The 12018-nt window shown below is 46.9% G+C and overlaps 1 protein-coding gene across 1 annotated transcript in view; it reads right to left on the bottom strand.

The window, feature by feature from the left end:
- The window catches only part of LOC119800594 (Golgi pH regulator), a 41648-nt gene that overhangs the window by 9681 nt on the left and 19949 nt on the right, over positions 1-12018 (bottom strand). The window contains exons 6-10 of the mRNA XM_038310745.2: positions 11822-11942; positions 10529-10609; positions 3595-3704; positions 1648-1736; positions 793-885 (exon numbers count right to left, since the gene is read on the bottom strand). Coding sequence (XP_038166673.1) covers positions 793-885; positions 1648-1736; positions 3595-3704; positions 10529-10609; positions 11822-11942 — 494 coding nt within the window. The remainder of the gene's footprint in view (positions 1-792; positions 886-1647; positions 1737-3594; positions 3705-10528; positions 10610-11821; positions 11943-12018) is intronic.

Here is a 12018-nt window from a genome sequence, read left to right on the forward strand (position 1 = left end):
CGATGTTGGTCCAATGTGCAACTGAGCTCAGTGTTATCAGCCAAGCCCATCTAAAGCCTGCCACTCTCTGAAAAAGTCACCAAACTCTGACCATTAAAAACACCATTGCTGAGACAGTTCAGGGAGAAAGTGCTTGCCACTTGCAAGCCTGAGGACCCAGGTCTGAGCCCTGGACACAGCCCCTGCCCCACCCCCAGCTGGACACGATAGTCTGAATCTGTAACCCTTGTAGTCCTCTGCCAAGATAGGAGGTGGATTCAGAGAACTGCCTGAAGTCCGTGGGCCAGCTAGCCGGGAGTGCTCAGCTAGCCAGGAGTGCTCAGCTAGCAGGGAGTGCTCAGCTAGCCAGGAGTGCTCAGCTAGCAGGGAGTGCTTAGCCGGGAGTGCTCAGCTAGCCAGGAGTGCTCAGCTAGCAGGGAGTGCTTAGCCGGGAGTGCTCAGCTAGCCAGGAGTGCTCAGCTAGCCGGGAGTGCTTAGCCGGGAGTGCTCAGCTAGCCAGGAGTGCTCAGCTAGCAGGGAGTGCTCAGCTGGCCGGGAGTGCTCAGCTAGCAGGGAGTGCTCAGCTGGCCGGGAGTGCTCAGCTTAGAACAAGAGACTCTGCTCCAACAAAGTGGAAGGAGAGAACTGACTCCCCAGGGCATCCTCTGGCCTCTATATATGAACCCGCACTCAGCATAAACTTTACTGTTACTAATAAACACTAACAAACAACAATAGAAATAATACATAAAATATTAGTAAAATCAATAATAAATAATAATAATAAATAAACAAATCCTATAACATACGTACCATAAAAATTTTCCAGACACAGTAAATAGAGAAAAAGTAACCCAGGAAATTGAAATACTTCCCCTTGAACGTTTTGGAGTATTCAATTCTTTCCTAGGAAAACCAAACACAAAACATGGTTTTGACAAAAGGCAAACATTTCCAACAAAAGCATTCCCAAGCCTGTGGCTCACTGTTGAGGCTGTGTCATACAATACACATGGTAGCAACAGTAAGTGACTTTACTAGGGGCAACCAGGACTGGGTGCTACCTGTCAGCCAGAGACAGGACAACCTATTCCCAGCAGCATCCAAAGCTCCACAACCCTCGGGAGAGATTTCTAGGCCCTTCATCTTACAGATGGGAAACTGAGTCCTATGGGTTAAACAACTTGCCCAGGGTCAGGCGGTTAGTGGGCTCAGGCCATGCTGGCCCTTAGAGCCACCCTGGACATGGCCCTCAGAGAAGCTTAGGATCATTTGCAACCTTAAGTCTGTGTATTTCAACCACAGTGCATTTTTGGTGTGCCTTGGGAAGTCCCAGTAACACAGGCACCCATCACTCTTGTGATGGGGCTAATTTGTGAGGCAGGAAGAACTGCGGCAACCGTCTTTATCCCTGGCCGGAACAGGAAGTGGAGTGGGCTAGCCTCCCGGGTGTTGAAGCCTCTGCTATCCCTCCAGTTCTTTTGCTGAAAGGGTTTCAGGAATGATTTTGCCATCCCAGGAGAGATTTCCTACACATAAGCCCTCTTTCCTAATGCCACTAGGCTTACTCAGGAGCACTGCCTGGTCACAGAGGACTCTGACAAGCCAGGAGGTCTTATCCTCTCTTCAACCGTGTGGTAAAACCATAGCTGTCCCCTTGCTCTGTACCTTAGTAGCATACAGGTCAGCTGTTTCCAGAAAAAGCTGCCTGCTTAGTTCTTCCAGAGCATCTACTTCCTGTTGAATAAGAGTCAGATCTGGCGGAAAGCGGGCATCAAGGGTTAAACCACCAAGAAACTTCAGAAAACACGGGGAGGAAAGGGCTCGCTTTAGCTGTTCTAGAGGGTGGACGCTGGGAACCATCTGTGTCTGTGTCTGGAATTTCCCACCTCAGCCAGTATGCTTCAGGGCAGTGCTCCGGCCTGACGGGGGTGAAGGAGCACCCCAGACACCTCATTTCTCAGGGTAGTGCTCCGGCCTGACAGCGGGGTGAAGGAGCACCCCAGACGTCTGGTTTCTCAGACAGATGCTTTCCTGAGCTTGGTGTTTGCTCAATCCCTGAGGCCTCAAATGGAGCACAGCACCAAGACCTATGATGCAGCAACTCTACGCCATCTGAGTAGTCTGTGCTGGGAGTGTGTGGCTCAGTGGCCCGGAGTCACCAGGCTGGCTTTCGTCACTACCTTCTTTAGCTCTTCCAGACGCTACCTTCTTTACCCCCCCACATCCCCACAGGACAGTTGCTTTCCATCTCTCAGACAAGGAGAGAGGCTCCAATCATACACCCAGGCGTGGCTAGGGCCACTTGTCTACGCGGGGCCTGCCCTTTCCACTGCCAGATGTTGTCTTCCACACCTGGTAAGCAGTGTCACTATTAAAGAAACAGGGGCTCAGAGAGCTAACGTCACCTTCATACGCTTGTTAACATATTTATTAACCTACACTCTGGTTTTTTATGAGTTTTAAACTAATGAAGATATTAGGCCCATTACTTTAAGATATTAAGATAGTAATTCAAAGCTTCCTTCCTTTGTGAAATCCAAAGTGCCCTTCCGTTCCTCCCCTCATCAGGGGCTATCAGCAAGGCCTACGGCCCTGTGTCAGAGTGGGACAGTCACAGGTCTGTCTCCCTTGAGGTTCAATTCATTGTTCTAGCACTTAGCACTGCCTAGAAACAGACACAAATCAAATGCTTCAGGATTGCTTTGCTTTTTTAAAACCAGATTGATTTTACTTTTAGTTATGTGTGTGCGTAGGGGAGAGGTGGGGTGCCTTCAGAAGGCAGAGCTGGTGGATCTCCCCAGAAACACAGTTCCAGGTGGCGATGGGTCACCTGATGTGGGTGCTGGAACTGAACCCAAGCCTCTGCAAGAGCCATGCACTGTCTTAGCCACGGAGCCATCTCTCCAGACCCGATTACTCACTCTCCTCTTTCTGCCACAGTTGCCTGGCTTCCTGTCTAGTTCTCATCTGCAGCCACATGAGGCGGTGTGGCAGGGTCTATCTCAACGGCCTGCGTCCTTCTGGGCGAGAGCGAAGCAGGGATGTGTCACCTCACAACAGCCCTCAGTCTGACACGGGGGTCACACACAGACTTGGTTATCCCCATATGGGAATTAGTGGGCGTCCAAACCAGCAGGGCTAGGAACAGTCTATTATTAACCCAGCCATCCTGTTATTTAAAGAAGTGGCGCTACTTGAAATCTGCGTGGTCACTATGTGATAAGAAATGGACCCTTGCTGCCACATGCATGCGCCACCCACTGTTGCAGGGAGCCACTGTGCTCTGTGGTCTTGCAGCAATGCGACACGGAACAGCAGAGCAGAACGAGTTATGGAGGTGAGAACACAGTTCTGCTCCTACATTTGCCACAAACCACTGTGTGACTTTACCTCTCCGGGTCTGTTCTCATGTGTAAATTGGCAATAACAACCTCACAGGTCCCCTCCAGCTCAGAGGCTGCCTCTGCGGTTAGGTACCCAGGTACTTCCTATGCCCAGTGCTGGCGAGTCTGGACCGTGACACATCAGGCTCCCTAGCGGGATCTGACCTAGCACTAGGCTCTTCCTGCCCCTGGTGCGGAGAGGAGAAAAGTCAGAGGGGATAAAGGATACTTTCGCTTCCCGGGGCTGATGCGGTCACGCTCTTCAGCATGCCCCAGAGTCCTGATGGCTTGTTCTGCACCTCCCCCCTCTGGAACATGGTTCTCCGTGCTACAGCCATCCTGAAATAAAGAAAACAGAAGCCTGAGCGAAGAAGCGTGCCTCAGCCTCGTCCCATCCACCTTTCCATGCCACAGCTGTGTGTCTGCTGGCTCAGGAGTTACGAGGGAGAGGATACTCCCAGCGGTGATGTGGCCTGGTCCAGAGGTACAGGACATGGAGTGGGCCCCTGAAAGCTGAGAGACCTACAGCTTCCTTCCCCACTCTGGATGGTTGTAGAGACAGCCAGCCTCGTCCCCACTGTTAAGTATCAGTTAAGGAACAAGAGGCAGCTAAAAGATCTAGATAAAGAACCAGGCAGAGGAGGACACAAGGAAAGGCCGAGGACAGAGGAAAAAGGAAGATCACATAAACAGGGCCTCATGGCTCACTGAGTCCACCTCTTTCCATGACTGTTACCCAAGCCACGGCTGGATGGAGTGACACAATGACACCACTCCCTCCACCCTCCTCCTCTGTGGGGACTCGGTGGCCCAATGGCAGCTGCCGCCAAGTTCTAATCTGCTCAGAGGCAATAAGAACAAGGTCCCGTGAGATCAGAAAACATACAAACGATTGAAGAGTACAATGGGCCCAAAGTCAACCGGCGTGGATCTAGTACAGGTAGAAGGGAGGCCACAGAGAAATCCAAGGAGGACATTTCTGGGTGGTGAGAGGTAAAAATGGCGAGGAGAAAGCATTGGCACCGGTTTCACGTCTGGGACTCCTACAAATGGCACCAGGGGACCAAGGGCCAGGTGGCATTTCTGTGGGCTAAATTTTTAAAGCCCCAGGTAAAAGGCCATTCACAACAATGGCTGCTGGAAGAGCTTCCTCCTCAGCGAGCTCTGCCTGGGTACTGAAGAATGAACTAGCCCAAGCTTGGGCTTTCTGCCTTTCCTGACATACGCCCCATACACATGCTGGGAAGACATAAAAAGGAACCAGCAAAGGCTTAGACCCACAATTCAGTCAGCTCTAACGGGAGCGTGGGACCAGCGTGTGATGAGCGGCAAGGCAGCTGGAAGAGGGAGCACAGAAGTCATTTCTGTTGTCCTTGTCAACATGTAAAGGCTGTGTTGTGGCACTGGCTGCCTATGTGAAGGTGACAGATGCTGTGCTGTGCACTCTCAGCAGACAGACAGATGGAATAACCAGACGTGAAAGTTGGCTGTAGGCAGACAGGTACCCCCAGCTTTAGACAATTCACTTCCACTTCTGGTTTTAATCACCTAATTCTAACCCCGTTTTGCTATTGGTAAGTTGCAGACAAAAATAAACATACACTTAAGAAGAAAAGGTGGACAGGATCAGCCTTCCTGAGATTGCTTTTCCAATGTATTCGAACACACACAAGCACCGTAGCCATTTTTGCCTTCAGCTTTCCCACTGCCTCCCTTTGAAGGTCACTTGTGACAGGAAGAAAGCTATTTACTATGGGTCAGATGCCATTTAAAAATTCCTCATAGGAAAACCACAGGCAGGTGGCTGAGGTCTGGCAGAAGCATGAATGAGAAGAGTCTGAAAAATGTCTCCTCCGCTTTTAGAGAATATCAAACACGTCATGAAAACCCACATTATACTTGTTATGTGCAGGGGCCATGCTAATTCTGTCCACTTTGATTTTAGCACACATGTTGCTGATGCAAGCGCTCTACCCTACTTTATGTCACCCTATTGTTTTACACTTCCCATTTCTAGTTCAGCCATTACTTCTCTTTATTTAAAAAATTTTATTATTTGTGTGTATGTCCTTCAAGTATATGGGTTCGAGGATGGAATCATATCACCAGGTTTAGTGGCAAGCACCTTTACTTGCTGAACAATCTCACCAGGCCATCAGCACTCTGAATTTTAGAGATAACATACATGCATATATGGCTTTAAGTATAGGGGATATCGGCATTCAAACACTTATGAATACAACATCTCCATCACTAAAGGACCTTCATTTGCCCTTGGAGAGTCCACAACTCACCTACTACCAATTCCTCAGCCCCTGGAAGTGTCCTCCAATTCTCCAGTTTTGTCATTTCTGGATGGTGCATATGACTAGGATGGAGCGGTGTCTGTCCTATGGCGAAGGCCTTCCTCATGACTAGGATGGAGCCATGTCTGTCTATGGTGAAGGCCTTCCTCATGACTAGGATGGAGCCGTGTCTGTCCTACGGAGAAGGCCTTCCTCATGACTAGGATGGAGCGGTGTCTGTCCTATGGCGAAGGCCTTCCTTCCACTAAGCAAAGGTCCTGTAGGTTTGTTGAGGTTCTTGTGTGCACTGGAGTTTGTTCATTACTTCTAAACAGCATTCCACAGTATGGCTATTAGCAGTGTTTTTAATCACTCACCCATGAAAAGTTATCTCTAGTTTGGGCTTTCTATGAATAAAGCTGCTAAAAACAATGCTATGTTCATTTTTGTGTTATTATTTTATTTCTTTGCATGAACAATACAATTTCTGGATTTAGATACTAGAATATTTAGGTTTTTTGTTTTTTTTGTTTTTTTTTTTTTTTTAGAGAGCTAGATTGTATTCTACTTACTCTACCACCCTACATTTGTACCAGGACTTACGTAAGTCCTGTTTTCTGTATCCTTACCAACTAGCATTCTGTGTTATCACCATTAAAATATGCTTATGTGCCTGTGTATGAGAGTGGGTCTCTGTGTGTATATGTGTGTGCATGTGAGTGGATCTGTGTGTATGTGTGTCTGTGCATGTGAGTAGGTCTGTGTTTATGTGTGTGTCTGCACATGTGAGTAGGTCTACATGTATGTGTGCATGTGAGTGGGTCTGTGTGTATGTGTGTGCATGTGAGTGGATCTGTGTGTATGTGTGTTCATGTGAGTGGGTCTGTGTGTATGTGTGTTCATGTAAGTGGGTCTGTGTGTATGTGTGTGCATGTGAGTGGGTCTGTATGTATGTGTGTGTGGGGGGGGTCCAGAAGAGGCATCAGATCCCCGGAGCTGGAGGTACGGGCAGTTATAAGCTGAGGTGGTGATGGGAACAGAGCATGGATTCTATGCAATTATAGATGTGCTCTTAATTGCTGGGCCACCTCTCCACCCCACTGTCACCAAGTTTTATCTGAGTCATCCTAACTGTGCAGTGACCTTACCATTTTAACTGCATGTCCATAGTGGCTACTACTATGTCACTGCCCCCATGCTGACATAATGACATCCAGATGTTAGTTGCCCACGTTCTGACTGTTCTGCTGTTTTAATGTGAACTTCGGGAGTCTTTCCTCAAACACTTTCTCCCTGCCTGTAGCTTTTCTTTCGTTCTTTTTCACACAGTCCTGTTTTTGTTGTACGGACTATATTTTAGGGGCTAAGTATTAGAATTTTTCCTATTTCTAGATCTCAAAGATTTTTTTCCCCTAAATGTTTTGTTGCTTTATAGTTTACATCTAAGTTCAAGGTCTGCTTTGAATTCATTTTTCTACATACTGTGAAACTTAGATTTGGGTTTTACCAGAGGAGGGAAAGGCTGTGGGTTTACTGTCTCAGAATCCTTTGGTGAAATACCTGCCTCCATTGAACTTTTTCTGAATCTGCATTTTTGTAGTAACTCCTTATTGCTTCCACTAATTAATATCGTATTTTCCTTTATTCCCCTGAATGGATCTATGCTAACTGTGTTCAAGTCTTAGCTAAACGTTCATCGTCTGGGCAAATTTGAAGTTATTGCCTATTTTGTAGCTGAAATGCTCACAGTTTCATCCCTTCAGAGCTGAGCTAAGAGATTTTGATGGAGACTTGCTCTGGTAGATTTGTGTGCCTGTGGGCGCCCCGCCTCCACCCCGTCCCCAGTGCTGTAAATTCCCGCTAAAGTCCACAGCGCCTGCTAAGGACATCAGACCAATTCTGTAGCCCCACTTGAGGGCGCTCTGTGGTTCCTCTCCTTACAGCCTCCTAACTTCTGATCATCAGTCCTGAGCTCTACCTTCTCATTTTTCACATCTGAAGGCTTTCCCTTCCTGTCATCCAAGTGTGTGCCCAGCCTGCACAAACCTCAGGCAGCCATTCAGGCAGAGAAAACTTGCAAATCTACGAAGTGTGTGACTATCAGTAACAAGCTTCTTGGGCTCTTTGGAGATCTCTGTGTATGTACTGTTGAGTGGCTGGGCAGGATCTGGTGGAACTGACATTTAAATTATGGAGCGTGGCCCCCCTAGCATCCTTGGTTCCAACACTTCGCTTTCATTTTCCAGGAATTCTGCTAATCTGAACTCCATAGAGCACACTCACACCATAAAGCCAGACGCTTCTAGCAGTTATCTGATGCTCTTCTCAATTTTTTTTCCTTTTAACCAGTGTTCATTTACCAGTGACTTCAACTACCCATCTTAAGACTCCCTGCAGAGCAATTGCTTGACTCACACTGTCAGTCCTGGAAGTTCCCTCGACGACTGACTTAAAGCATTGAGGGCTGGTGCTGAAGTTTCACTCAGATGCATTTTGTCCCCATCCGGGTCAGCCTAGCGGCACCCGACTCCAGACAGTGGCTAAGATCTTTCCTGCCTTGTTCCATGTCTCCCCACCCCATCTTGTCCACACCAGATACTGTTCTTGCAGGCCACTGTGCTGTGCTCCCCCACTGCTACATCTGCAGTGGCTTCTGGCCACTGCTCCTCCCCGCTACAGGTATTTGCCAAACGGTTTTTCCACATGGTACTAAGTGCCCAGCCCAGTGTTGTTGGCGGTGTTCATGTCCCTTAGCTCCAGTGGGAGAAGCCTGCGCTAACCAAGTGCAGCTGGGAGGCCAGTTCCTCTGAGAACCTGTTTGCTGAAATGATTCTTACAGGACCCAAACCGCCCTGATCCAGACCAGACAGGTTATAGAAGAACTGGATAACAATGTGACTGAGTCAGAGCCAATTCCTAACCACAACTAGTACAAGACAGGTGAGAGTTCACCTACAACGGCCTGAGGTCTGATTCTATCTTAAATATCAGTTGTGTCTTTTCCTTAACAGAATATCACAAAAGGGGAAATAACCTTGGGGACAAAAATAATAAAATTCATATTTATATATATGTATATATATTTTACTATCGAATAGGCTTTTTATTTTTCTACATTTCTATAGATTTATGTATGAAATATAAGTGACATGTATGTAAGTAAACTAAGTGTATGGCCACATGTCTACCTTCCACACTTCAGTAAAGACATGTACAGATGGAGACAATTATTACTCAGAAGTTGGAGCCGTCCTTGTCATTCTGATGTCTACTGCTGTCTCCTCCACTAGGACTTCTCTGATGTGACTAGGGCTCAAAACACAGAAATGTGCTGAAGGAAGGAAGATGAAACACAGAACTACTTGTCAATTCAAAACTTACTACTAGTCACATGTGGATAATGGCTTTAAGAAAAGACAGCAGCCTAAGAAGCTTCATGAGTGTGTGGTATAGTATCTAGCAGAGGCTGTTTCCTAAAGATAAAAATAAATGAGCTTATGGAAACCAAGTGATTATTCTAGATTATCAATAAGCTCAATATTTGCCTTTGCTAGGTATGACCCACTCTTCTTAGAAGCTGTAAGAGTCTTTATGCATCTCCTTTCTGCTGCATGTGTGTGTGACAGGGCTCTGCCACGTGGTCCATTGTGATCTCCTTTCTGCTGCATGTGTGTGTGACAGGGCTCTGCCACGTGGTCCATGCTCACTAATGCACACTTTGTACCCTTCTCAGGCTCTGAATTCCTGATTCTCCTGCCTGTCTCACAAGTACTGGAATTACAGTCATGTGCCAATGCACTTGGCTTATTTCTTCTTCTTTTTTATTTTTTGTATGAGGAAACACAGGCACAAAGACACAGTGCCTAATTCAAGGTCACATAATAAGGTATGACAGAAGATTCAAATGCAGATAGTTTGATTTCAGAGAGCTTTGCAGGCCCACTACGATGCAAATTTTTTATAAATATGCCACTCTGAAAACACGTATGGCAGAAGTACTCTTTTGGGAAATTTTTATGCAACTTTTTGGTGTGTGTGTGTGTGTTTCCTCATACTGTATTCCATTGTAGACTCTCAGAGTGAATATAATTCAGAGGACATAAGATTCAAAGAAGTTCCTCTTATAGTTCACAGAAGTGCTGAGCATCTGCTAGAGGCAGGAGTGCGTGCGTGTGTGCATGTATGCATGCGTGTGTGCGTGTATGTATGCGCGTGTGCGTGGATGCACGCGCATGCATGCAGATGGATGCTCTTTGGTAGAGAACTGCCTTAAGCTTGCATGAGGTGTCACCCACACTGGAATGGCTTTTCAGTGATGTAACCGCCCAAGTCACTCACGCTCCTGTGGATCTCACTAAACTCCCAGGCTCACCAGGCTGGACTTGGCTGGACTCCTCTCTGCTCTGTCACAGCCCTCTCTAGCTGGGGCAGACAGGAAAACATTGTAACAAAAATAAAAACAGCAATGGCTAGAAGACTTAAAGAGGTCTTAGGTAGTTGGAGAAAAATAAGTAAAAAAAATAATCCAAATCAAGCAAGCAAAGGTTTGTAAAACTGTAGGACAATAGCCTTAGAGTACCTGTCCTTGTCCTCTGCACAGTGACATCAAATAACTGAGTGAAAAAAAATGAAAACAATAAAAAATCCTCCAAATATCAACATTATTCTAACGAACTGATCTAAAGGGAAGAGTTGAAAATCAGAAAGCAGAACTTGAGGATGTCTTCATCTGAGCGAGACTGGCTCTTCAGTGGTACATCACCCTGCGATGGACAAGTAAGCAGGCGCCTGGGCTCTCTACAGCGAGCACAGCCCCACAGTGGAGACAGTAAGCAGGCGCCTGGGCTCTCTACAGCGAGCACAGCGTGCTGGCCTCACCTTTTCTTTTTGCTTATGATCATGTCCATGGTTTGCAACAGCCGCCGCTCCAGGGCCAGGATATCCGTGTCAGTCACGTTCCTGCAATGAGCAAAAACTGAGCCAGGTTTTGGGGTCCCATCCGTGTGCATCATACAAACCATCTGGTGAATCATAAATCCCAATTGCTACTCAACAATCCAAGCGCCCGCTTTTCCGGAAAATATTAAAATGATTCCATTAGGCTAAAATGCTTGTAGTGCTGCTTCTTATAGCTAAGTTTTCTGTCGTCCTAAGCAGCAGCGGGTACCCTGAACCTCAGTCTTTCTTAGCTTTGACCCAGACACATTTAAAATGTTTAGTGGCTAGAAAGCTGGCTTGGGGTTAAGAGTACTGGGCAGGCAGTGGTGCACGTCTTTAATTCCAGCACTTGGGAAACAGAGGCAGGCAGATCGCTGTGAGTTCAAGGCCAGCCTGGTCTACAGAGTGAGTGCCAGGACAGCCAGGGCAGAGAAACCCTGTCTCGAAAAGAAAAACAACACAAAAAAACCAAACCTGAAAAACAAACAAAAAAACTTGAGGGGTCAAAAAAAAAAGGAGTAGGGCCACTCCTGAAGAGCAGCCAGTTCCTGTCCTCTCCGTGGTGTCTCACATGTCTGTAACTCAGTTCCTGTCCTCTCCGTGGTGGCTCACATGTCTGTAACTCAGTTCCTGTCCTCTCTGTGGTGTCTCACATGTCTGTAACTCAGTTCCTGTCCTCTCCATGGTGGCTCACATGTCTGTAACTCAGTTCCTGTCCTTTCCGTGGTGGCTCACGTGTCTGGTGCTCTGTGGGCACCAGGCACACACATAGTGCACATGCATATACACAGGAACTTATATACATAAAATATTTTAAAATATGTTTAAATTGGCGATGTCTTCTACTATCCGATGTTAAGGAGGAACCAATTAACGGAAGTTGGGAGATGTTCACACTGTTGCCCACCAGAAACGTGCATTTAAATAGCATGGTACAGGGGCACGAAATTCGCCACTTAAAAAATAAAGGAGTTGGATGTGGTGGCACATGCCTGTGATCCCAGTGTCTGGGGCTTGAGGTCAGAGAATCTAACTTAAACTTAGGCTATGTGTGGAGTTGCTGTTTCCAAAGAAATGAGAAAAGACTTGTAAGGAAGGCGTCTGATAAGTACCCATAGACTCAGAGGAAGAATAAGAAAGCAGTCCTAGATCTAATATGTGAATATTAAAGATGTGGCATCACGTACATATTCCAGTAACAATGAAACAGGCAAGAAATGAAGTATGCATTACCTAAGGAAGTAGGACATGTATGTGTACGGGCAGTTGACAGCACCAAATCCGGACAGCAGAGCCATGAGCGTCACTCCGATCACGCCCACCCGGCTGATGAGCTGTTCTATGGACAAGATCCCTAAAAACATCCAAACACATCAAGGCCAGGCAATACACACGGAGTGGCTGTCACTTGCACCGCGAAAGCTAACATT

The sequence above is a fragment of the Arvicola amphibius genome, chromosome 14 (genome assembly GCF_903992535.2).
Source record: "Arvicola amphibius chromosome 14, mArvAmp1.2, whole genome shotgun sequence".
Lineage (NCBI taxonomy): Eukaryota > Metazoa > Chordata > Mammalia > Rodentia > Cricetidae > Arvicola > Arvicola amphibius.